Source organism: Petaurus breviceps, unplaced genomic scaffold (genome assembly GCF_028583685.1).
Source record: "Petaurus breviceps papuanus isolate PSGF00001 unplaced genomic scaffold, PetGlider_PUasm1.0 108, whole genome shotgun sequence".
NCBI lineage: Eukaryota > Metazoa > Chordata > Mammalia > Diprotodontia > Petauridae > Petaurus > Petaurus breviceps.
Genome location: NW_027185593.1, coordinates 1,501,801 through 1,525,386, shown reverse-complemented (window position 1 = coordinate 1,525,386; position 23,586 = coordinate 1,501,801). Strand labels below are relative to the sequence as shown.

Genomic DNA, 23,586 nt, shown 5'->3' with positions numbered 1-23,586 from the left:
AACTGAGGCAGACAGGAGTTAAGTGACTTGCCCAAGGTCACCCAGGTAGTGTCTTGAGGCTAGATTTGAACTCAGGTCTTCCTGACCCCAGACCAGTGCTCTATCCACAGTGGCCTAGCTACCTCGATACCTTTCTGTGTAACTTATTACATACTTTTATTGTCCTGTGAATCAAACTCCAGCAGACCAATCTGACAACCGGATTTGAAGAACAATTCCTCAGTGCTAAAAAAATGTGCTGACATTTAGAACTGCCACAAATGAGTCGGCATTTGCTTCTGATGCCATTATTAACCAGTAGGCAGACAGAGTGGAGTGTAAATATAGGTGGTAAGTGGGAAAGCTAGAGAGACCAGATCACCAGTAGGACAGCCAGGTTGGGAGTGCAAAGTTACTTGAGGAGAAGGAAGAGGAAGACCAGAGGAGCAGACTTGCCTAGTCCTAGACCCTGGGGGGGGCGCGCCAGCAGCATGGTGACAGCACTGCTATCACAAGCCACCTGGCATTCACATGCTTGGGACACAGGACATAACTGAACACTCAGCCTCGACAGTCAGTTAATGTTTATTAAGCACCTCCTGTGTGCCCCAGGCACTGTGCCAAGTTCTGGGAATACAAAGAAGGGCCAAAGATCTAGACAGCCCTGCCCCCAGGAGCACACAAGGGAATGTGGATGAGGACAAGCAAGCAAACAGTTACAAACATCTACAGGATAAACAGGAGATAATTTCCAGAGGGAAGGCTTCCAGTAAAAGACGGATTTAAAAAAGCTTCCATTAGCTGGAGATGAGGAGACAGTGCATCTCATGCATGAAGGGACAGCCAGAGAAAATAAAATGCCTGGAGTGTCTAGTTTGAGGAAGGTTATGTGACATAAATTTACAGTTTGCACAGTTCTATGATCTTCTCCACCTTTATTCCCCAGCAAGGCCAAGGGTTGGCAGGGCAAAACTGGTGATGTGATCAGGGGCAAGGGACTGGAGAAGAGGGGAGCCAAGCAATATCAGAAGAATGAATGGGGAGGCAGGTTTTTACTGTTTGGCCTTCGGTATCTGAGAAGCACTTTTCAGACATCATTCTTCACCCTGTTTTAAGCAGGTGAAGGTTAAGTCAAAATGATAAGAAGGCCCTCAGGGCCTTCTACTGACTGACTCTGCCTGTCCCACCTTCACGGAAACATGAAACTTGGCCTAAAGACAATAAAGCAGAAAACACAGGGCCACCAAGAGACTGTCATATTACAGCAAACAAGACAGAATGGCCAAAATCACTCCAGGGGAAAGAGGGCCCACGGCATCCAAACCAATCTGCTCCCAACTCTGGCCTTCATAAGTGGGCACAGAGGGGACCAGTGTGTTCCCTTAGGAACCAGAGGTAGAGGACTTTACTTTTGGGTCAGTGGAAGCCAACAGACTCACTCATGAGGCCTCTGAGTAGCATTGTAGTAACATCTCAAGGGAGCCCCAAGTTCCCAGCTGAGAACTTCCTTTCATGGGCACAGATGAAGTGTGGAATGTTCCTGAAGCCTAATGGTATAGGACGGGCCTCAGAGAGCCAAGTTTCCCTTTTCTCCTGTCCATAGCTCCCGAAGCTCCACCTTGCAGCCCAGGTCTCGAAGGGCAGCCTTGGCCACATCGTCACATTCCCGGTGTGTGGCTCGGGCTTCCGTGATGAGTTTCTCTGCCCCCATGTCCAGGATGGGTTGGGAGAAGGCCTGTGTGCGGGCTACAAGGTTGCGGATCAGCAGGCAAGCCTGTTTCTGGAGAAAGAACAAAAACTATTACCAGAGAGCACAGAGACATATATCAGAAACCAAAAGGGGAGAAGGAAGATGGAAAGGAAAAGCCTAGCCCTTTTGTTCTCATTGGCTTCTCAAAGCATCAGACTCACTGTCCCAGCTCTCCAAGACAGGACAGATATTAAGCACTGTGAATTACAAGGTGCCAGGGGAGGTCAGAAGAGGCAAAGACCTATGACTACTGGATAGGGATGGGTGAGGGATCTCAAAAGGTTTCATGGGAGAGGTGGATTTATTCCAGAATTTATTTATTTGTTTGTTTATTTATTTATTCTGGATCCAGGAATTTCCAACAAGTAGAGAAGGGGGTATGGAGGGCATTCTGAGACTGAAGGAACAACATAAGATAGTCAGGACACCACTGGGAAAGTCAGGCCCTGACAGCCCTCTTCTGGATGAAATCCAGTCAGTCAGTGGCCTTCCCAAGACTCCAGAGGAGTCTGGCCAGGGTAGGAACAGCCAAGTTTTAGCTTCTTTCCCTCTGGGCACTAGGCGTCTCTGAAAGCAGGCTCAAAATATGGTAGCTTTCACAGGCATTGAAGGTGATATGCCTTCACCAGCCTGTACTTGGTTCATTTGATTTTTCATCAGAGTCTAAGACTTGACCTCTATCCCTAATTACAGCCCAGTTCATCATTCGGGCATGGAAAGATTAAAAGGCCTGGAGTCCTAAGTCCTAACAGTGATCCCTGAAAACTGGGGGGGAGGTAGGGGCCACCTGTCCTTGGACAAGGGTCTGTAGCCTTTTCAAAGCTATGCTTCCTTTCTCCAAGGCTCTCTTCTCCAGCTCATCTTAGTACTGCTTCCTGAGTAATCTTCTTAATGTACTGCTCTAATCATATCACTCCCTAGTTTTAAAACATAACAAAACAAAAAACAACCAAAAAAACTGCTTTAGGTAAGGACTCCTGGCCTAGCACCCAGGCCCTACAGAATGGGCTGGAATCTACAACCTTATCTCACAACCTCCCTTTCCCCAACTCTTCCAAACCAATTCCAGCCAAAACATATGACTCATTGTTTTGTTTTCCTCTTGCCCTTCCCCACTGTGCACGTTTGCTCATGTCCATAAACAGGCCTTTCACCAAGGCCTGGCTCAGGGGCTTCCTGCCTCCTCCCCGGTTCCCTCTCCTCTCCCCTCACCTAACAGTTTGTCGTAGGTCCTTCTTTAGATGGGTGTGTAGATGTAGATGGGTGTGCCTTTGTCATCATAAGCTCCTTCAGGGCACCTTATGATTTCTTTCATCTTGGCCATGCCAGTACCAAACACAGGACCCCGATGTATGAAACCCTTAGTTTGCTGAGAAGCTGTGGTGAGGCGATCAGAGGGCTGGTTGGCGTAGAGCCATAAAGTCCCTCCTCTGTACATCCTGGTTCTGTAACCTCAGGCAGGTCACTGGACCTCTCATGTAGAAATGCTGATGTGCATTGGTAGTGAAACTTTCATACCAGAAGTTCCAACAAGCGGGGTGGCCAGATGGCTCAGCGAGTAAGAGTACCAGCTCCAGTGTCGGGATGACCTGGGGATCAAATCTGGGCTCAGATACTTAGCACCACACCCAGAAATAACTGGTCGTGTAGTATAGCCTTGAGCAAGTTACTTAACCCCGACTGCTTTTTAAAAAAAAAGTTCCAACAACCAATGAAATTTCAGATGTTAATAGGCTTGAATCAGGCCTAGGCAGACTGCTGTTTCTGTTGATGGGAAGGGGTGAGGGGGAAGGGGTGAGGGAGAAGAGCCTCAAGATGCTGACCCACCCACGTAGGGGTAGCTTCATCAGGTAGAAGTAACAAGCAGGCTTAAGAGTGAGTGCTTCCAGAGGGATCGACTATCCAGATACAGTCTAGGCCAGAGCTTCTTAAACTTTTCCCACTTGCAACCCACAGTTTAAGAAGCACTGGTCTAGGCCACAATGAAGTGGGACACAAGACTCTGGACTATTAGTGTGGATGCCACAGAGCCTAGGGTGGGGCTGGCAGGGCAAAGCTCCATTCCCGAGCAGATTGAGAAACTCAGTCCCTGCCAGAGAGCACTAGGGACACAAGATTATCCCAGCCTTTCTGCTGCCACGCTGCCCAGGTGTTGGCTCTGTCTGTTGGAGGCAGTGTGGGTGCAGAAGTGGGAAAGGTGAGCTTGGAGCAGGGAGACTTCTTTCCCTATATGTGGTGGCGGTATTTTCAGGTCAGGAATATCATCATCCTAAGCAAAAAGGGGCCATCCCTACTCCTACAATCTCATGGGGAAAAGAAAGAGACAGAGGTTGGTCATTGTCCCTCTTCCTACAAAACCAATGAGTAAGCCACTGGAGGCTGCAGGAGCAGGAGATGGCTGCCTACCTGCACGCTGACTTCCTTTGGGTGAGCCTTCATGGCCTGCAGGACGGCCAAGGCCCCCCCACCCTCGACGATCACCTGGCTGTTGGCTGGCTTGCGCAGGGCTAGCATGCACAGGGCTGCACAGCTCTGTTCGCAGATCTGCAAGGATCAGGCACAGGACAAAGGAGTCAGTTTATCATGGAGCTACACAAACCAGACCAATGAACACAAACACACACACACACACACACACACACACACACACATTTTGGAAAATGTAGACTTTTGCTTCCTGCTTTCCCAACATCCCAGTGAGGAAAGGAGTCCCAGGATGATTCTCTCCATCTGACACGAGGGAGGGATTCTGACCTGGGTCTTCAGATTGCCAGCTCTGCACCCTCCCCACTCTACCACAATGGCACTCATGTACTCTAACTGTGTGCCAGTATTCTTACACTTCCCTTTCAACTCCTAGCTCTTGCATCCTGACCCCAAGGGGTTCAGCCTCATGCATCACAGAGACCTCAAGCTTGGAAGAGAAGGTATAGGTGAGGCCCAGGGACACAAGATTATCCCAGGCCAGAGACCAAGATTTCATCATTAATTAAGCCAATCAGTGGGCCATTTACACATAATGTCCCTTCTTTGGGACCATCCAGGTCAAATTTAGGCTACTTAAGAACTGAAGAAAGCCCATGAAGGTGGGACAGAGAGCTTGGCTGTCATGGCTAGTACCTGGGGACTGGAGAGATGCCGGTTCATCGCCATCACGATGAAGTCTGTTCCACCTGCACTGACGATGGCATCCTTTACATCATCATTGCCAGCGATAGCTCGGAGGGCCCCCAGCACCTGCCGTACCAGCTCCTGTGTGTGGCCATCAAAATGAGCACATCAGAGGACAGAGATATGTGCTCACAGTGGCTACCAAAGCACAGTAGTTAAATTCAGCTCCAGGAACTATTTTTATATTCTTCATCTCAGAATTCTAAGCATTTAATCAATCACCAAATCCCATCCTGCTACCCTGACCCTGGTCTTTACAAATAAGAAAACTGAGGCTCAGAATGGCAAAATAACTTAACTTGGCTGAGATTCCGTAGTTAGTAAACAGCAAGAACTGGGACCACAACTCGGGACCTTTTCAAAATATTTCATTACCGCATGGCTACAGGTGCTCTCTCCGTCAGAGCAGACTGCTTCAGTAAAGTCGGACCGCTGAAGCTCCCCTCCCTAAGTGCAGATCTAGATGTGGAAGGGCTTTCAGTGGTTATCTAGAATGATCTCATTGTACAGAGGAAGTAACTGACAGGTCCTGTGACTCCCGCCAAGGTCTGGGCCTTTCTGCTGCCTCTGGGGGCTGATCTGACCCTTTTCTTCCCTGTTAGGACCTCCTGGAGCTGCTTCAGCTGCCGTGGCCTTTGCATCTGTCAGGAAAATCTCTTTGTTGCTTTGTATGCCAGTACCAAAGGATTCCAGTTCTTTCCGATACCTTTTAGAAAACAGATACCTGGGGGGAAGGGAGGAACCTGTGATTTCACTGGTGTAGTGAGGGCACTTCTTCCACCAATGCAGATCAGTAACAAGAAGCTTTCCTGGGGCAGTGAGTTTGCCCAGTGCCACAAGGCAGCATGTGGCAGAGGCAATTTAGAACCTTCATCTTCCTTAATCCAAGACTAACTCCCTCCTGATTCTGCCAGGCTAAGCCCTGAAAACAGAGACTTGGTGACTCCCATTTGACTCCAGGATCACAAAGCACAGTAGCCTTGTGTGGTTGGCAGTGCCATGCAGCAGTTAGCACCGTCTCTCTTTTAGAGGAGCGTGGGTACCCAGAAAGTGAGATGCCTTGTCCAAGGTCCTATAGTTGGACTCCAGGAGAGGTCTGCCGACCAGAGTCCCAGGGCTCTAAGGCCACAGCAACGGCCACGTACATGAAGGGAACTCTTCTAAACTAGGGATGGTTTAGTGAGTTGGCCCCAGTCTGAGGGTCACCTGAAGAGGGTGCAAAGTGGAGTTCACTCCTGCCCCTGGCCCACCCTTCCCTCAGGGGCCAGTAGGACAGGACAGAAAAGGTCTAAACAGCACAACAGGTTCTCTGAAAAGGACTGCTTTGCCACATGCCCAGATGCTAATACCCAATGTCTTGATACCAGCAAGTGGTCCTTGGCTGAATTATTATTTTTATTTTTGCCATCTTGTCATTATGATTGACATGGAAAAAGAGTGAAGAACAGACACCACTGTCCAGATAGTTCAGACCCTCAAACCTAGCTTTGCTTTACATGTCTCAGAATTTGAACTGGACATGCACATGGTTTATTTCCACCTTTCCCATCATTCCCCAGACTATAATGAGGTCATGTCTGTTGCCCCACCTGTAACAAGGGACAGGAGCTGGACCATGACATCATTACAACCCAAAGAGAGGAAACTCCCAGTGCCCAACCTGGTCTTCTCCTTCTCTGCAAAGACATTCTTTGTGTTGCCTGGGTCACTAGTGACCTCTAGGTTACTCAGCCAGATGTGTGTCAGAGATAAGACAGGCTGTGAACCCAGTTCTTTCTAAAGCCATGAAACTGGCTCTCCTGCACTGTGTGATTCTGCCTCTCCTTGTTCAAACTTTGAAGGCCAGATGGACAAAATCTGCAAGGATGCTGAGAGACCCACCCCCCCCCCGCCCCAGGCTACTCACCTGGTGGTCGATGTAGTCAGCCAGAAGGGTCACCAGGATGTTGAGGCCCCCTAGATCGACGATCTCCTGGCAGAATTCATTCCGAACAGCCAGGCGGGACAAAGTACCACACAGCTCCCCGAGAAGAGTCGGGTTGTCTGGGAATGCTGCCAAAGGAACCCCAGTGGAGGGGAAGAGGAAACAAGGGATGAATGCTTCTGTGCTCAGAGAACGAAGACTATTCAAAGCAGTCACTCCCTAAACTGCGGGGATGTGGCCTTGGTTTAGCATTGCAAGGGGCAGGTGCTCTTCAGGAAAAGCTAAAGTTTCTCTTTCCCAGGGTCCCTTCTAATGAAAAGTAGCACAGGGGCTGCAGGATCCACTCAGAACTGCCACTGACCTGCTCAGCCCCACGAATAGATTTCTAATCAATGCCTTTAATTCAAGTATGAAAAAGGATTCCTTCCCCCACTGAGGCTAACCAAGAGTTAGCTCCCATGTACATTTCTCATTATTCCAGCTGAGGCAAAGACATACTACAACATGTGATATGGAACAATCTCTGAAGTCCATTATCCCCAGAGCAAATTCCTCCAGCAAAGTGGGTGACACTGGATGAGCCTCCAGCTTCCTCCCACAATTCCACATTCCCATTCAGAGAGAAGTGAGCCCCTTCTGTTAGATACCCATTGTAGGGAACCACAGAGTGCCACAACGCTCACATAAAGGAAAGGCAGAATGGGCCTTGGGCCCCAGCTCCCTCTGCCTCCTAGGAGATGTCTTCTACAGGACATTCTCATTGCTCTGGCTCTCCAGAAGAGAGCCTGTGGGCTTCAGCACTTCCCCAAACTAAGGGGCTGCCATGATTGGTTTCTACCATGTAGAGGCTGGAACCTGCTGTTCACCAATTTGTTGCTGTTCAGTCGTGTCTGATTTTTCATGACCCCATTTGGGGTTTTCTTGGCAAAGACACTGGAGTGGCTTGCCATTTCCTTCTGCAGCTCATTTTACAGATGAGAAAACTGAGGCAAACAAGCCAAGTGACTTGCCTGGGGTCACACAGCTAGTAAGAGTCTGAGGCCAAATTTGAACTCAGGTCTTCCTGATTCCAGGACCAGCACTCTGTGCACCATAGCGCCACCTAGCTTCCCTTTTACTGATACCAAGAAGCAAACTGTGTTCCTACCTTTGGTTGCTTCTATGAGAATCTTTAAGCCCCTATTCTCTTGCACTATCATCTTGGCGTGGTCATGTGCGTGGCCAAAGGGCACTCGGATGTCATCATCAAACGTCATGATTCTCAGAGTGGAGCAGGCCTCCTTGACCACACTGGCTCTGCATCTGTGCTTCTCGATGGCCCCGGTGAGCAGAGGCAGGATACCTGCTCTCACCAAGTTCTGTCGGTTCTGCTCGTGTTGGAGACAGACGTGCCGAACGCAGCGGAGCCCAGAGCTCATCACTTCAGCCACCTCCAAATGCTCCTTCAGCGTGACTACTAGCAGCTGTAGCCCCTTGGGGTCCAGCAGGTCTGGCTGACCCTCTGTCAAGGCAGCCAGGGCGTTCAGGGCCTTTACCAAGAAGTCCTGGCCTTCTGTCACGGCTTGCTGGCAGGCCGCAAGCACAACAGGGTACGCTCCCTTCTCGGCTGCCAAGTAGCGGCTGGCGACTTGCCCCCTGCACTGCTCACTGAAGCGCACAAGGTGCTCAGCCACCTCTTGGGGGGCTGCAGAGCCAACAGACTTGTGGAGAGCATCCAGGGTCTGTGAAGCACAAGGGGACACAATGTTACTGGCCTTCTGCACTCAGGCCCCGAGATCCACCCAGTCACTGGCATTTAGGCCCCTTTGAAATTACTTTGTACTATTCTTCATAGACACTGTGTTTGCTTTCTTGCATAGATTCATTTCCCAACCCTCCATTAGAATATAAATCCCTTGAGGGCAAGAACTGTTTTGTCTTTGTAACCCTAGCACCTACCCCAATGGCTAGCAAACTGTAGGTGCTTAATAAAGCTTTTCTTAAACCAAAGACTAGAGGGGCCTAGAGTAATTTTCATTCTTCCTTATTTGATTTGTTACTTAACAAGCAAAGGAAATTTTGCCCAAATTCATTCATCCAAGAACAGGCACTTGTACAAGGCAGTGCACTCTCCCAGGGCTGAGACACAGATATCCTTCAGGTATGTCCTAGGGTTAGTCACATACCTTGATACATCCAATATATATTGAGAGGTATACAATGTGCTATTAGACTTGAAGTGACCTTAGCTTCTCACTAAGCAACTTCATAGAAAAATGAGGCCTCTGAGGATCAAGGAACCTCTCTGTTCAAACTGGTTTGGCACTTCCTAATCTTCCCTGAGGCAGAAATGTGAAGAGAATGTCCAAGCTCAGAGAGGCATAAGATGCCCAACTTGGATGCCTACAAAATGTGAGTCTGTTGCCAACTTTTTTCCCCAAAGACATTGCAGCAAATATTAATGTTTACTTCTAACTGCTGATTCAAACAGGAATGAAGAACTCTCCAAAATCTACAAATCTTCTGGCTGGAAACATACTCACGAATGAGCAACAGATGAATGAAGAGAAAGTGGGTTTCTATTCCACAACCCCAGGGAAGGAAACACTGGCCAATCTACATCTCCTATTGCATGCATCATGAGGGTGTGGCAGAAAAAGGAAAGAGGTTAGCCTGCCTCTCCACCCTGGGAATGAGATGAAGCAGCCAGGCAGGGCAGCTCTGCATCCAGCAATATGGGCACACAGATTTCTTCATCTTCCAGGGAAAATTCAAGTCAGTTCCAGGCTTTACTGGACTAGGTGTGTCCAGTCCTAGCTTAGGTACTATGGAAGAGCCAAGAAAAAAGACCACTCAGTGCATCCTTACCCTTTTTTGGGGGGGGCGGGAAGCATAAGGGAGACCTCTCTAGTGCACTTGTACAATCTCATAGTTATCTGTGTTGGGGTCTTCTCATTCTTCTAACAGAGCAGAAGAGGAATTGCCTTAGCTTCACTTTGTATAGTGGCCACAACTCAGTGTTCCACAAGTGGTAAGTGCTTCAAAAATGTTTTCTTGGTTGTCAAATCACTTACGTTTGCAGTATCATGGAAGGTTTTCAGAGGAGGTGGTGTTTAGATTGTGTTTTGAAAACATAGGAGGAAATGCACTGCAGGCATAGGGAACTCTGTGAGCAAAGGCTTGGAGGGAGGAAAGCTGTTTGAGGGATGGCAAGAAACTCAGTTTGGCTGGAGCACAAAGTATGTGAAGAAGTGTGAGCTAAGGCTGGGAAGAGAAGTTGGTTCCAGATTGTGGGAGTCACAGGCTTTAGATGTTCAGTTTCAAGGTCACCTACATTAACTACCTTCCTGGGGGAGGGGAAGGAGAGAGATGGGGGTGGGGGATGAGTTAATAAAAATCTGTTTTCTTTCCCTTCCACCTCCCATTAAGGAAAGAAAGAAAAATAAAAGCCTTCTAATAAATATCTATAGTCAAGCCTTCAAATTCCTGTATCTGCAAAACCTTATGACTTGATCTGTATCCCTGAGGTCATTTTTATGCCTTAAAAAAATACAGGATCTGGGCAGAGCCAAGGTGGCAAAGATAAGGCAGGGACTTACCTGACTTTTCCCCCAAACTCCTCCAAAGACCTTTAAGTAATTCCCTAAAACAAATCCTGGAGTGCCAGAACCCACAAAAGCACAGGGTGAAACAATTTTCCAGCCCAAGGCAACTTAAAAGTTTGGCAGGAAAGGTCTGTCACACTGGCATGAGAGTGGAGCACAGTTCAGTACAGGCCATGCCAGCACAGACCAGGCCTCAGCAAACCAGCTGCAGCAGCTGCTTCCAGAACTCTCACCCCACAGATGGTAAAGGGATCAAATAACTGGTCCCAAGTAGATTGCAGGGGTCTCTGCTGGCAGTTGGGACAGGCCTCTGTTGCTTTGCCCACACTCAGATCCAGGTTGCAGTCCTTGGAGTCCTCACTCCAGGCTGAGGAGGAGCATTATTAGCACATCAGAGCTTGTGGCCACAGTGGACTGGGGACCCTCCTCACAGTTCAAGGACAGAAAAGAATGCTTCTGGTCACTCACAGAACAGAGCACAGGCCAGGAAAGTAGTAAGCACACCTCTCCTTGGATCATACCACCTTGGAAAAACTGAAAACTTACAGGTCCCTAGAAGTGTCTCTGAAAACAGCTGCACAAAATCCCCAAGGCTTGGGACAGTGTGCCTTCCACAATGGAAGCAGAGCCCCACTTTAGCAATGACTTAAAAGTCAAGAAATAGGCTGGGAGAATGAGCAAACAACAGAAAAAGATTCTCACCATAGAAAATTACTATGGTAACAAGGAAGACCAAAATACACACTTGGTAGAAGACAGCAAATTCAAAACTCCCACATACAAAGCCTCCAAGAAAATTATGAATTGGTCTCAGGCCATGGAAGAGCTCAAAATAGATTTTAAAAATCAATTAAGAGAGGTAGAGGAAATATTGGGAAGATAAATGAGAGTTATACAAGAAAATCATGAAAAGTAGCAACAGCTTGGTAAAGGAGGCACAAAAATACTGAAGAAAATCATGCTTTAGGGGCGGCTAGGTGGCACCGTGAATAGAGCACTGGCCCTGGAGTCAGGAGGACCTGGGTTTGGATCTGGCCTCAGACACTTAACACAAAAACAATTAGCCATGTGACCTTGGGCAAGTCACTTAACCCCAATTGCCCTCCAAAAAGCCAAAAAGAAAAAAAATCATGCTTTAAAAAACAGAATACGTCAAATATAAAAGTACAAAAATCCAATGAGAAGAATGCTTTGAAAAGCGAAATTGGCTCAATGGAAAAAGAGGTACAAAATCTCACTGAAGAAAATTATTACTTAAAAGTTAGAACTGAATCCACACCCAGACAAAGAAATGCCAGATAAAAGCATACTATTTGCTCTCTTGTTTTGTTTTTTCTTTCTCATGGTTCCTTGTCTAGGGCCAGTCTCTGACCCAGTCCATACATGGGAAGACTGGTTCAGGATTTCTCCTACGCCAGTTCCTCATGAAGGCTATATTATGTCTTAAGATTGGCTCACCATCTCTTCCTGACTTGCAGGCGCTTAGGACTGGATAACCGAGCTGTGACCCAGACTTAGATGCATGCAAGGGAATAAGGATAATAAAACATATGGAATTACTAAGTCAACAAGGACACAAAAACATACAGATATGCTAAATGTACAAGGACAGTAAATATTTTTGCATGTATTACTAAGATAATTGCTTTGCATTCATTATATAAACCCTGCCCTCTGATCAATAAATCGGAAACTGCTGTGACAGATTCTTGACTGGCTTGCATCCACCATTCCACACTTCTCGGTTCAGCCTGTGCCCATTTTGATGCAGGCATCAGTTCCTCCCATATGTTCTAATTCTTCTATGCAACATGACTAATCTGAAAATATGTTTAATAAAAATGTATATGTAGAGCCTATATTGTGTTGCATGTCATTTTAGGGAGGGGAAGGAGAGGGAAGCAGAAAAAATTTAAAACTTAAGAAAGTGAATGTTGAGAACTAAAAATAAATAAATTTGTGTAAAAAAATTAGAATTTAGCAAGTGAAAGTTAATGACGTTATGAGATACCAAGAAACAAAACCAAAAGAATGAAAAAATAGAAGATAATATAAAATATCTTATTAGAAAAACAACTGACCTGGAAAACAGATCCAGGAGAGGTAATTTAAAAATTGTTGGACTTCTTGGAAGCTGTGATAAAAAAAAAAGAGCCAAAAATCATCTTTCAAGAAATTATCAAGGAAAAACTGCCCTGAACCAGAGGACAAAATAGAAACTTTAAGAATCTACAGATCACCTCCTGAAAGAGATCCCTCAATGAAAATTCCCAGGAATATTGTAGCCAAATTCCAGAGCTTCCAGGTCACAGAGGAAATACTGCAGGCAGCCAGAAACAAACAATTCAGGTATTGTGGAGCCACAATGAGGATAACACAAGATTTAGCAGCTTCTACATTAAAGGATTGGAGGGTTTTGAATATGATATTCTGGAGGGCAAAGGAGCTAGGATTACAACCAAGAATCACCTACCCAGCAAAACTAAGTATAATCCTTCAGGGGAAAATATGAATATTCAATGAAATAGAGGACTTTCAAGCATTCCTGATGAAAAGACCAGAGATGAATAGAAAATATGACTTCCAAATACAAGACTCAAGAGAAGCATAAAAAAGTAAACTGGAAAGGAAAATCATAAGGTTAAACTGTTTACATTCCTGGGAAGATGATACTTGTAACTCATAAGAACCTTCTCATTATTAGAGCTGTTAGAAGGAGTATGTATAGACAGGGGGCACAGGTATGAGTTGAATATGATGGGATGATATCTTTAAAAATAAAATTAAGGGATGAGATAGGAATGCACTGGGAGAAAGGGACATGGAGAATCACTCAAAAGAGACAAGAAAGAGGTATTACAATGAATGGGAACATGGAGGAGGTGGCATAGAATGCTTGAACCTGACTTCCATCGGAATTGGCTCAAGGAGGGAATAGCATACACATTCAACTAGGTATGAAAATCTATCTTACCCTACACTGTAGGGTACAGGAAAGTAGAAGGGGAAGGGGATAAGAGAAGGGGGGATGCTCATAGAAGTGACCACTCAAAGGTGGGTTGGAGGAAGCAATAGTCAGAAACAAAACATTTTTGAGGAGCAACAGGATGAAAGGAGAGAGAACTCAATAAATGGGGGAAAACAGGATGGAGGGAAATAGTTAGCAATCATAATTGTGAAAAAATGTTTAAAGCAAGTTTCTCTGATAAAGACCTAATCTCTCAAATATAGAGAGAAATTAATTGAATCTATAAAAGTAAGTCATTCCCCAATTGAAAAATTATCAAAAATAGGAAGTTAATTTTCAGATGAAGTAATCAAAGCTATCTATAGACATATTAAAAAATGCTCTAAATCACTATTGACTGGAGAAATGTAAGTTAAAATAATACCGAGATAGTATCACACCTATTAAATTGACTAATAGGACAGAAAAGGAGAATAATAAATGTTAGAGAGGATGTGGGAAAATTGAGACACTAATGCACTGTTGGTGAAGTTGTGAACCAATTCAACCATTATGTAGAGCAATTTGGAACTATGCCCAAATATTTATAGCAGCTCTTTTCTGGTGGCAAAGAACTGGAAAATGAAGGGATGCCCATCAACTGGGGAATGGCTGAACAATTTGTAGTAGATGGTTGTGATGGAATGCTATTGTGCTACAAGAAGTGATGAACTAGATGCTCTCAAAAAAAAAAAAAAAGACCTGGATAAGGGCGGCTAGGTGGCCCAGTGAATAGAGAGAGCATCAGCCCTGGAGTCAGGAGGACCTGAGTTCAAATATGGCCTCAGACACTTAACACAAAACTAGCCGTGTGACCTTGGACAAGTCACTTAACCCCAATTGCCCTACATTTCCCCCTCCAAACAAACAAAAAAACCTGGATCAGCTTACATGAACTGATGCAATGTGAAATGAATACAACCAGGAAAACATTGTACTGTACACAGTAACAGCAATATTGTAAGATGATCAGCTGTGAATGACTTAGCTATTCTAAGCAATACAATGATCCAAGACAACTCTGAAGGACTTATGAGAAATGCTATCTATCCCCAGGGAAAGAAGTGATGGAATCTGAATACAGATTGAAGCATACTTTTTTTTACTTTATTTTTCATGGGTTTTTATTTTGGACTATGTTTTCTTTTACAATGTGACTAATATGGAAATTATGTTTTGCACGATTACACATATCAAATTGCTTGCTTTCTCAATCAGGGAGGATAGGGAGGGAGGGAGAGAATTTGGAGCTCAATTTTAAAAATGAATGTTAACTGTTTTCACATGTAACTGACGGAAAATAAAATATTAAATGAAAAAAATGTAATTGTTTAAGCTTAAAAAATAGTACAGAATCAGGGGAATAGCTAAATAAACTGTGCTATATGAATACAACGAAATATTACTACACTAAGAAATGCCAGATAAAAAGAATTCAGAGAAACAGAAGATTTACATGAATTAATAAAGGAAGCAGAACCAGGAAAACAACAGTGTACAGTGGTTACAATGTCAAAGAAAGCTATAATAAAATATAACTGAGTATCATGAAGTGAAAATGACCAAACTTGTTCCCAGAGAAGAGCTGAGAAAATGTATTTCCCTCCCTCCATTACAGAGTTGGGGAGTACAGCTGTGGAATATTGCATATGCTGTCATATATGGTCAATACATTGATTTTGCTGAGCTGGTTTTTTTTTTCTTTTTCAATTTTTGTTACAAGGGAAGGTTTGCTGGACAGAGGAATGGAGGATATATTCAGAAACTAATATGTTGCAAATCTAAAAGGCATTCACAAAACAAAAAATAGAAGGGGCCTGCTTGGTCCTTTGGCTGTGTTCTGACGAGGCCAGCTCCTGTGAATTCTCAGTTCTGGTCCTCTTGGAAAGCATTGTGCACATCACAACCCAAGAATTTAATACCCAAACTACTCAGAATCATCCTGGGCTGGACACCAAGGGAAGTCTATTGATACTTTCATGGGCATCTAAAAGCTAGTGATTACATCATTTCCTACAACCATCCATTGGCTCCTACCTGCAAAATTTCATGTTTTGGCCCTTGGTCACCACAAGCAGATGCTTTGGGTCTCGTTTTTACAATGTTGGTCAGATCAACCCCTACAGAAGAGAGAAGGAGAAACATATAGGAGACAGAAATGAGCTGTATGTGCTTTCAATTCAATCCCAACATTCATTAAATGCTTCCTTATCCAGGCATGGGGAGAGATACCTTAGATAAGGTCTCTGTCTTCATAGAGCTCAGAGTCTAGTCAGGGAAACAGACCATAAAGATAATCACAAAACACATATTAAGTGACAAGTACATCAAAAAGACACAGAAAAAAAATTTAAAAGAAGGGTACAGAGTTTCAAGGGGATGGAGGTCATCACTTACTGATGCAGGAATGGACTATTAGGGAAGGCTTTCTGGAGAACCAGGCATTTAACATGGACTTCAGCAACTGAGTAGAAACTCACCAAAAGATGACAAGAGCGAGGGCATTCCAGGAACAGGTCAGTAGTGAGCCAGGTAAGTATTTACTAAGCATTTACAATGTGCCAGGCACTAGTCAAGTTCTAGAGATACAAAGAAAGGCAAAAAGTTCCTATCCCCAAGGAGCTCACAATCCAATGGGGGAGACAGGAAAATAACCAGGCATATATAAGACATATCCAAGAGAGAGAAGATTAGAAGGGAGGGGAAGGCACTAGCACTGACAGTATCAAAACGTTTCTTGCAGAAGGTAGCCTTTCTGTTTAGTCTTAAAGGAAGCAAAATAAGTTAAGACAGTACAGAGCATTCCAGGTGTGGTGAACAACCAGTTCAAAGACCCTAAGACTGGAGATGAGGGGTTATGTTCTAATAACTACAAATACCTGGAGGTAAAGTATGAGATGCCTGGAATGGTAGGAAGGGGCTAGAATAGGCAGAGTTTTAAATACTAACTTGATCTATGATTCTGGAGGTAACAGAGAGCCACTGGAGTTCCCTGAGCAGCAGAGTAATAGTCAGACCTACCCTTCAGAAAAATCACCTTGCCAGCCACATAGAAGATGAACTGAAGTGGAGAGAGACTTGAAGCAAGCTAAAGCAACAGTCTGATGAGAGGTGACGAGCACCTGCACCAGGGTGGTGGCATCGTGAGTGTGAGAAATGAGAAGGGAGAAACACCAAACACCAAGATTCAGCAATGGATTGGGAATGTGGGGTGAAAGAGGAGGCAAGGAGGATGCCCAAGAGCCTGAGTGACTGGGGAGAGTGGTGGTGCCCTTGATAGTACAGGAAGGTTCTGGGAGAAAGATGATGAGTTGTTTTGGACACGTTGAGCTTGAGCTGCCTATGGAACATCGGTAAAACATGGGACATCTGCAAACACTCTGAGATGTCCAAGAGGCAACTGAAGATTTGTGACTATAGCTCAGGAGAGATACTATCACTGGATATATAGATCTGGGGATCATCTGCATAGAGAGAGGGCCATTGAACCCTTAGGAGCTGATGAGATAATCAAGTGAGACAATAAAGACTGAAAAGAGAGGAGTGGCCAGGAAAAAGCCCTGGGGGACTCCCAAAGGTAGTGGGCATGATATGGATGAAGAACCATTAAAGGAGATGGAGAAGTCAGAAAGACAGGAGACCAAGGAAAGAGGAGTATCATGAAATCCCAGAGAGGACAGTATCCAGAAGAAGGTGATCAAAAATGTCAGAAGCTGCAGCAAGGTCAAGAAGGACCAGGACTGAGAAGAGGCCATTCGGTTATTGGTAACATTGGAGGGAGCAGTTTCAGTTGAGTGATGAGGTAGAAGCCAGATTGCAGAGTTAAACCCTCTGCAAAAAGAGAGTGAAAGGAGAAAGCAGAGACACCAAGTGCAGGAGACTTTTGCAAAGAGTTTAGCAGTGAAGGACAGGAGAAAGCTAGATGAGGTAGAATGGATCCAGGGTACATGTAGAGTGGCTGGCCTTGGTAAGAAGCGCCACCTCTTAAGGTGAGAGGTCTGAATGATGAATGACAAGGAGGGGAGAAATAGGAGCTCTTGGTGAAGTCTCAGTGTTTTCACTGATATGTGAAGCAAGGTCCTTAGCTGACAGGATGGGGGGGAAACGGGAACTATGGGAAGCTTGAGGGAAAAGTTTCGGAACAGCTGCTGCAGAGGGTGGGGATTGTGAGACAATTAGGAAGGGACAAGATGTTTCCTGTGTATCAGTGAGAGCCCCGCTGAGACTGGAGATTAAGATGACACACTTATAGGGGTCTCAGTCAGAAGTTTCCTAATTTCCTCCAGCTCCCATATGGCAGATGCAACTAGGAGAAAAGAAGATGGAGGGTGGATGCTGTTCAGGGAAGGGGCTTGGCAACAGGACAAGTACTTTTTGAGGGTAGAGATGAGTTGATTCATAAAGAGCTCAAGATGGAGAAAAGACAAGGGATTGGAGACCACCATTAGGCCAAAAAACAAGGTTAGAGGCTGTAAGGCACAGGGAAAGATGGAGTAAATGAGGATGATCAGATACAAGAATTCAGAATTTGTGAATGAGGGAATGGCAAGTCTGAATCAAAAGACTCTTCCCACTGTTCCACAATGCCAGGGATCTGATTTGTCCATAAGAAAAATAATGTAACAAGTGATACGAAGGATAGATTGGCGGGGGCGAGAAAATGGATGTAAGAAATCTTACTAATAGGCTACTGCAATAATCTAGGCCAGTGGTGTCACACTTAAAATATATAGGGATCCCAGCATACTGACTTAGAAAAATCAAAAATCACATATAGTACCTATGATGTGCTATATTTTTATTTTATTAAACATTTCCCAGTTACATTTTAAAATGGTTCAGTGGGAGTGAGTTTAATATCTCTGTTCTAGGTAGTTGTTACAAAGAGCTTGTACTAGAGGGTTGGTCACGGGAGTGGGGCAGGAGGGGACAGTGTCTTTCGGGTCCTGGTGTAGCTGGTTTGCCTAATACATGTTTCCAAACTCAGGATGGTCAGATAGAAAGAGAGTTTTCCTTCTCTTCAATCCAAGGTTGTCCTCTTTGGACACAGAGGATCTAATAAGTTAACGTATATAAATTATCTCAAGAATATGAACTATTACGATTCTGTAGTAAAGGCTCCCTCCTGAGCTACAGAAGGTGCCCCAGGACAAGGAACGTTCTTTCTGCCAAAATGAAGGGAAAATCCAAGTGAAGTCAAGCAATGATGACCTGGTAAGAACAGCCCTGGGCTGAGTGACTAAAGCCTTGGGAGAGTGAGGAGCCCACTCCAGGTTTCTTTTTTTATTTTTTGGTCAATTGGCTTTAATATTTTTTATTGTCTCATGTAGTCACTGACTTTTATTTGGTCCAGTCTAACTTTCAAAGTTTATTGCTTGGGTAAGCTTTTGTACCTCTTGTGATAAACTGTTAATTTCGTCTAATTCTTTCTCCCATAGCTTTCATTTCTATTTTTTTTCCTCAAGCACTCTCATTTCATATATAAAAACATTTTAATTTTTTTGTTTTTTAAATTCTTGTTTTATCTCTTTTAGGAATTCTGGTTGGATTGTCCAAGTTATGTTTTATTTTGAGGCCTTGGTTGTAGATTTTTGTTTGTGTCTTCTGAGTTTGTGTCTTGAGCATGCCTGTCACAATACTAGCTTTTTAGGGGGAGATTCTTTTTTTATTTGCTTGTTCTTCCAGCCTAATTCCTGACTTTAGACTTGATGCCCCTATGGGTCATCTGTGGGTCACTCACTTTCCCTTCTAGTGCCCGTTTTCTTGTCCATGAAAACAATGAAGCTGAACAATATGACTTCCAAGGTCCCTTATGGTTATCCCAGTATGTGATTCCATGCCACTGCTCCTTTCCACTAACATTTCCAGACGCTCCTTCCTTTGCCATCATCACTCACAAGATCTAGCTTCACACTTCCCGAAGAAAAGAGAAATGATTCACTATGAGCCTCCCCCTCCCCCTGACAATTCCTCTGTTCTTCCATCCTTTACCCCAGCCTCTGATGAAGAAGTAACCCTTTTCCTCACCAAGGCCAGACCCTCTATATGTATCTTGCCTTTAGCAGAGTCACCTCCAGTCACCTCCTCCTCCATCTTTAATCTCTTTGACTTATAGTTCTCTGTTGTTTACTAATATGTCTAAATCTCTATCCTGAAAAAAAACCTTCACTAGACCCGACCCTCAAGCTACTGCCAGCCCCCTAGAAAAAGTTACATAGATTCACTGACTCCACTTCCTTTCTTTTCATTTTTCAACTCTTTGAATCTGGTTTCTGAAGCCAACACTCAACCAGAACTGCACTGCCAGTAATCTCCTCAAGGCCTTTTCAGTTCTCATCCTTCCCAGTCCCTCTACAACAGGTAAGACTGCTGCCGATGGGACGGCCAGGTAGCACAGTGAGTAAGAGCACCAGCCCCAGAGTCAGGATGACCTGGGATCTAATCCGGGCTCAGACACTTAGCACCACACCCAGCAATAACTGGCCATGTAACCTTGAGCAAGTTACTTAACCCCGATTGCTTTAAAAAAAAAAAAAGACTGCTGCCGATCATTTCATCCTGAATCCTCTTTACTCTCAGAGTTTTTGTGATACTCGAGTTCTTTCTTGGTTTTTCTCCTACCTGTGTGACCACTTCTCACTCTTATTCACTGGTTGATCATCCACATTCCTCACTCTGTCTGTGGGGGTTCCCCAAGTCTGTGTTGCCTTCTTTCCCTCTCCATGTCTTAGTTGATGACTTCATCAACAACCAATAACTTAGATTATTGTCTCTATGCACTGACATCCCAGTTCTCTACATTCATCCCAAGTTTCTCATAAACCCCATATGTGCACGTGCCCATTAGACATTTCTAAACAGAACTCAGCACCCAAGCCGCCTCTTCCACCACAGCTTCCCTATTTTGGTCCAGAGGACCACAGTCCTTTGGGTCACTGAGGTTGGTGGCTTTGAGATCTTTTTCGGCCTCCACAACCTCCCTTCCCTTCTCTGTGCTCCAACAGCCAGTGCCCTAGATGAAGCCCTCAGAAAATGCACCTCCCTGACTGTAGCCAGAATGATTTTCTTAAAGAGCAGACCTGACCATATCACTGCCCTACTCCATAAACTCCCTTATCTCCATATTGCCTCTAAGATTCCCTAGAAATGTATTTGTTGGGCTCGTTTAAAATGCTTCACAAGCTGCCCCTTGTCATCATATAACTCCTTCCTGTAGTCTCTAGTCCAGTCAGGCTGGTTTTTTTGCTCCTCTCCACCCGAGACATCCCATCTTCCATTTCTTGTCTCCAGGCTTTGGTATGGGCTGCTTCTCATATCTGGAATGTACTTCTTCCTCCCCCTGCCAGGTAGAGACCATCATTTCCTTCAAAGCTCAACCAGCAGCTTCAACATGGGGCTTTTTCTATCCTCCTCTCCCTGCTAGTTGTCAGTGCCCTTCTTCTGAAATTACCTCATATCTATTTTATATATTCATTTAGTTTTATGTATTGTCTCTCCTGATGAAATGGAAGGCCCTCTCCTTCACCCCCAGGGAGAGCAGAGACTGCTTTCGTTTTGTCTTTGTGTACCCAGTGCTTGCCCAGCATATAGTAGGTAGTTAACAGATGTTTGCTGACAACTGACAAGTTAGATCCTGTATCTGAACCTCAGCAAAGGATGAGGCCCTGGAGGCTCAGGTTCTTTGTGCTTTTGAAGATAAACTGATACTGAAAGGCCACCCCAGGACCCAGGTCACAGGACGGTCTGCCTCCCACCAGCCACGGTGCTTGCATCCTCATGATGCCAGCTGTACTCACTGTCTCAGGCACCCCTGGGATGGGCCTCCATAACTCAGAGCCATCCACAAGAACCACAGGACAGTACCTTGAGATTCAAACTGCTGAATGGCTTCTTTCACAGCCTCCTCAGGGTCCATGTCAAACTCCGTGATGTTTTCTTGTACCACATCATCAAAGGTCTCCTGGCTGATGCGTTTGGCCATGTTGACTTCAGGCCGACTAATGCAATTTTGGTCCCCAAAGCTAAAAATTCAATACAAACCATTGGGTGAGTGATTAAAGCTATAAGGCAACATGTAAGACTGGAAAAGGTAGGCCTCTTTGGACCATATCAGAGACCTACCAGTTCTCAGTACTATGGATTAAAGTTGCTTGGAGCATAACCCAACTGCAACCATTCACATTATCCAGCATACCCAGTGGGGCTGGGATCTACCTCCATTCTGTGCATAACAAAAAACAATTATCACTTACTACCTGTGTACCTGGCACATAAGTGCTTATGGACTTGACTTTGTGTGACCCAGAGCAAAATCACTTAAATGACAAGATGACCTCTAAGGTCCCTTCCTGTTCTAAAGACAGGATCCTATGATCTTATACACATTCAAGTTTTATATCCATTAACTTCTCTCATCTAAGGATCATCAGCCTATGAGGGAAGGAGGCCTTCCAGATATGATTATTATACTTTGCTGGGAAGGGAAATTAGCAACTCCAGGAGTGGGGAACCTGTGGCCTTCTAGGTCCTTGGGGACAGCCTTTTGCCCAAGTTCAAGTTTTACAGAACAAATCCTTTTACTAAGGAGATTTGTTCTGTGAAGTTTGGATTCAGTCAAAGGGCCTCACTTGGGGCCCTAGAGGGCTGCACAGATTCCCCACCCCTGAACTAGACTTTGTTTTCACTCACAGGGAGAACTCTTCATGAAGAAACAAATCCCTGTACCTGCTCTACAGCCTTACCTGACACAGAGGGCAAGAGGGAAAATATCACTCCTTTGACAGATGAGAAAACTAAGGCATAGAGAAATTATATGACTTGCCTGTGGTCACGCAGCTAGTAAGATATCTGAAGTGGGATCTGTACCCAAGTACAGTATTTGCACACTGTCTATTCTGTTCTATAACTAGGGAAAACTCACTCATTTTTTTTCTCCATCTCAGTCCACTTGATACAATGGGGCTAGCAACAGTTGCCTTGCCTATTTTACAAAGTCGCTGAAAGGATCAAATGAAGTAATTTTTATGCATGATACAAATGTAAGGCAGTGTTATCTCTGCATTTCCCAGTGTCTAGCAGGGGCCTAGGCATACAATAATAAGCATAGCTTAAGTTTATACAGTTCAAATGCTACCACCTTCCCTAAATTCTCCCAGCAGGAAGAGTTCTCCCACTCCAGTTCTCAGAGCATTCTGTGTGACTCTTTCATATTCACAGATCTTAAGAGTTAGTTAACCCTAGAGATCAATTCTAATTGGTATTCTGCTTCTTTGTACATGCCTCTTCTGGAAGTCAGGGAATAAGTCTCCCTTATCTCTGAATCTCCTTCCATAAAGGAGGTGTCCTGTGTACCTTTGAGGCTCTAGATCTCAGATCCTTGACTGTGAGGCTTAAGTCCTTTAAAAGAACGTGTGACTTACTAGCTGTGTGACCTTGGGCAAGTCACTTAACCCCAACTGCCCCGCCTTCCTCCCTCCAAAAAGAAAAAAAAAACGTGCGAATCTATTGGAGAGGTACCTCTTCGAACTTTTACAGACTACATAAATGATAAGAGCATATAAACCATAGGTAGGGAGGGAACAAACATTTATTAAAAGGCCTGCTACGTGCCAGGCACTGTGCTAAGCATTTTACAAACCTCTATTCTCTAGGCCTCAGTTTCCCCGTTTATAAAATGAGGTGGCAGGGGTTCAAATCTTGGCCCTGACTTGCTAGCAGCGTGTCCTTGGACAAGTCACTTAGTGTGTTTTCTCATCTATGAGAATGAGGGGAGAGGAATGAACTAGATTTCTAAAAATCCGTGATGCTACGTGTAACTTAGTGACCTCTCAGGTCTGGAGCTCTTTCTCGAGCTACTCCACCGTCCCCATTTCCTCGACAGATAAACTGAGTCCGGGAAAGTGCTAAGCTGGGTTTCCCTTCCGGGGTCGGCTTATGTGTGGCTCAATTCCGGTCCTGGCCCCAAGCCAGCTTCTCCATACCCTACCCCACCCCACACCTCCGAGGTTACAGGTCCCGCCTCACCAGCTCGCTTCCACGGACAAGGCTACCCACGCGCGGAACGCGGTGGACGAAGTCGACAGACCAGCAGTTGCCTTTGACTCTCGGTGGCCACCGTAGCAGCTGGGCTGGCCCGCGCAGAAGCAGTAACCCTCTCTTTCCCCCAAGGAGG

At 45.0% G+C, this 23,586-nt stretch overlaps 1 protein-coding gene across 3 annotated transcripts; it reads right to left on the bottom strand.

Moving 5' to 3' along the window:
• Positions 1–548: 548 nt before the first annotated feature.
• Positions 549–23,569, bottom strand: ARMC6 (armadillo repeat containing 6). Of its 3 annotated transcripts, XM_069069215.1 has the most exons (9): positions 23,439–23,553; positions 21,537–21,636; positions 21,279–21,436; positions 15,453–15,535; positions 7,972–8,545; positions 6,807–6,952; positions 4,850–4,981; positions 4,136–4,273; positions 549–1,759 (listed from the first exon to the last, which is right to left on the bottom strand). In XM_069069215.1, exons 2-9 carry the CDS (start codon positions 21,605–21,607, stop codon positions 1,547–1,549), a joined length of 1,515 nt encoding a protein of 504 aa, XP_068925316.1. In that variant the 5' UTR covers positions 21,608–21,636; positions 23,439–23,553; the 3' UTR covers positions 549–1,546. The 3 variants fall into 3 exon arrangements, with proteins under 3 accessions (XP_068925316.1, XP_068925398.1, XP_068925492.1); XM_069069297.1 differs by lacking the exon at positions 21,537–21,636 and having other exon boundaries at positions 23,439–23,569; XM_069069391.1 differs by lacking the exon at positions 23,439–23,553 and having other exon boundaries at positions 21,537–21,589.
• Between the last annotated feature and the right edge of the window lie 17 nt (positions 23,570–23,586).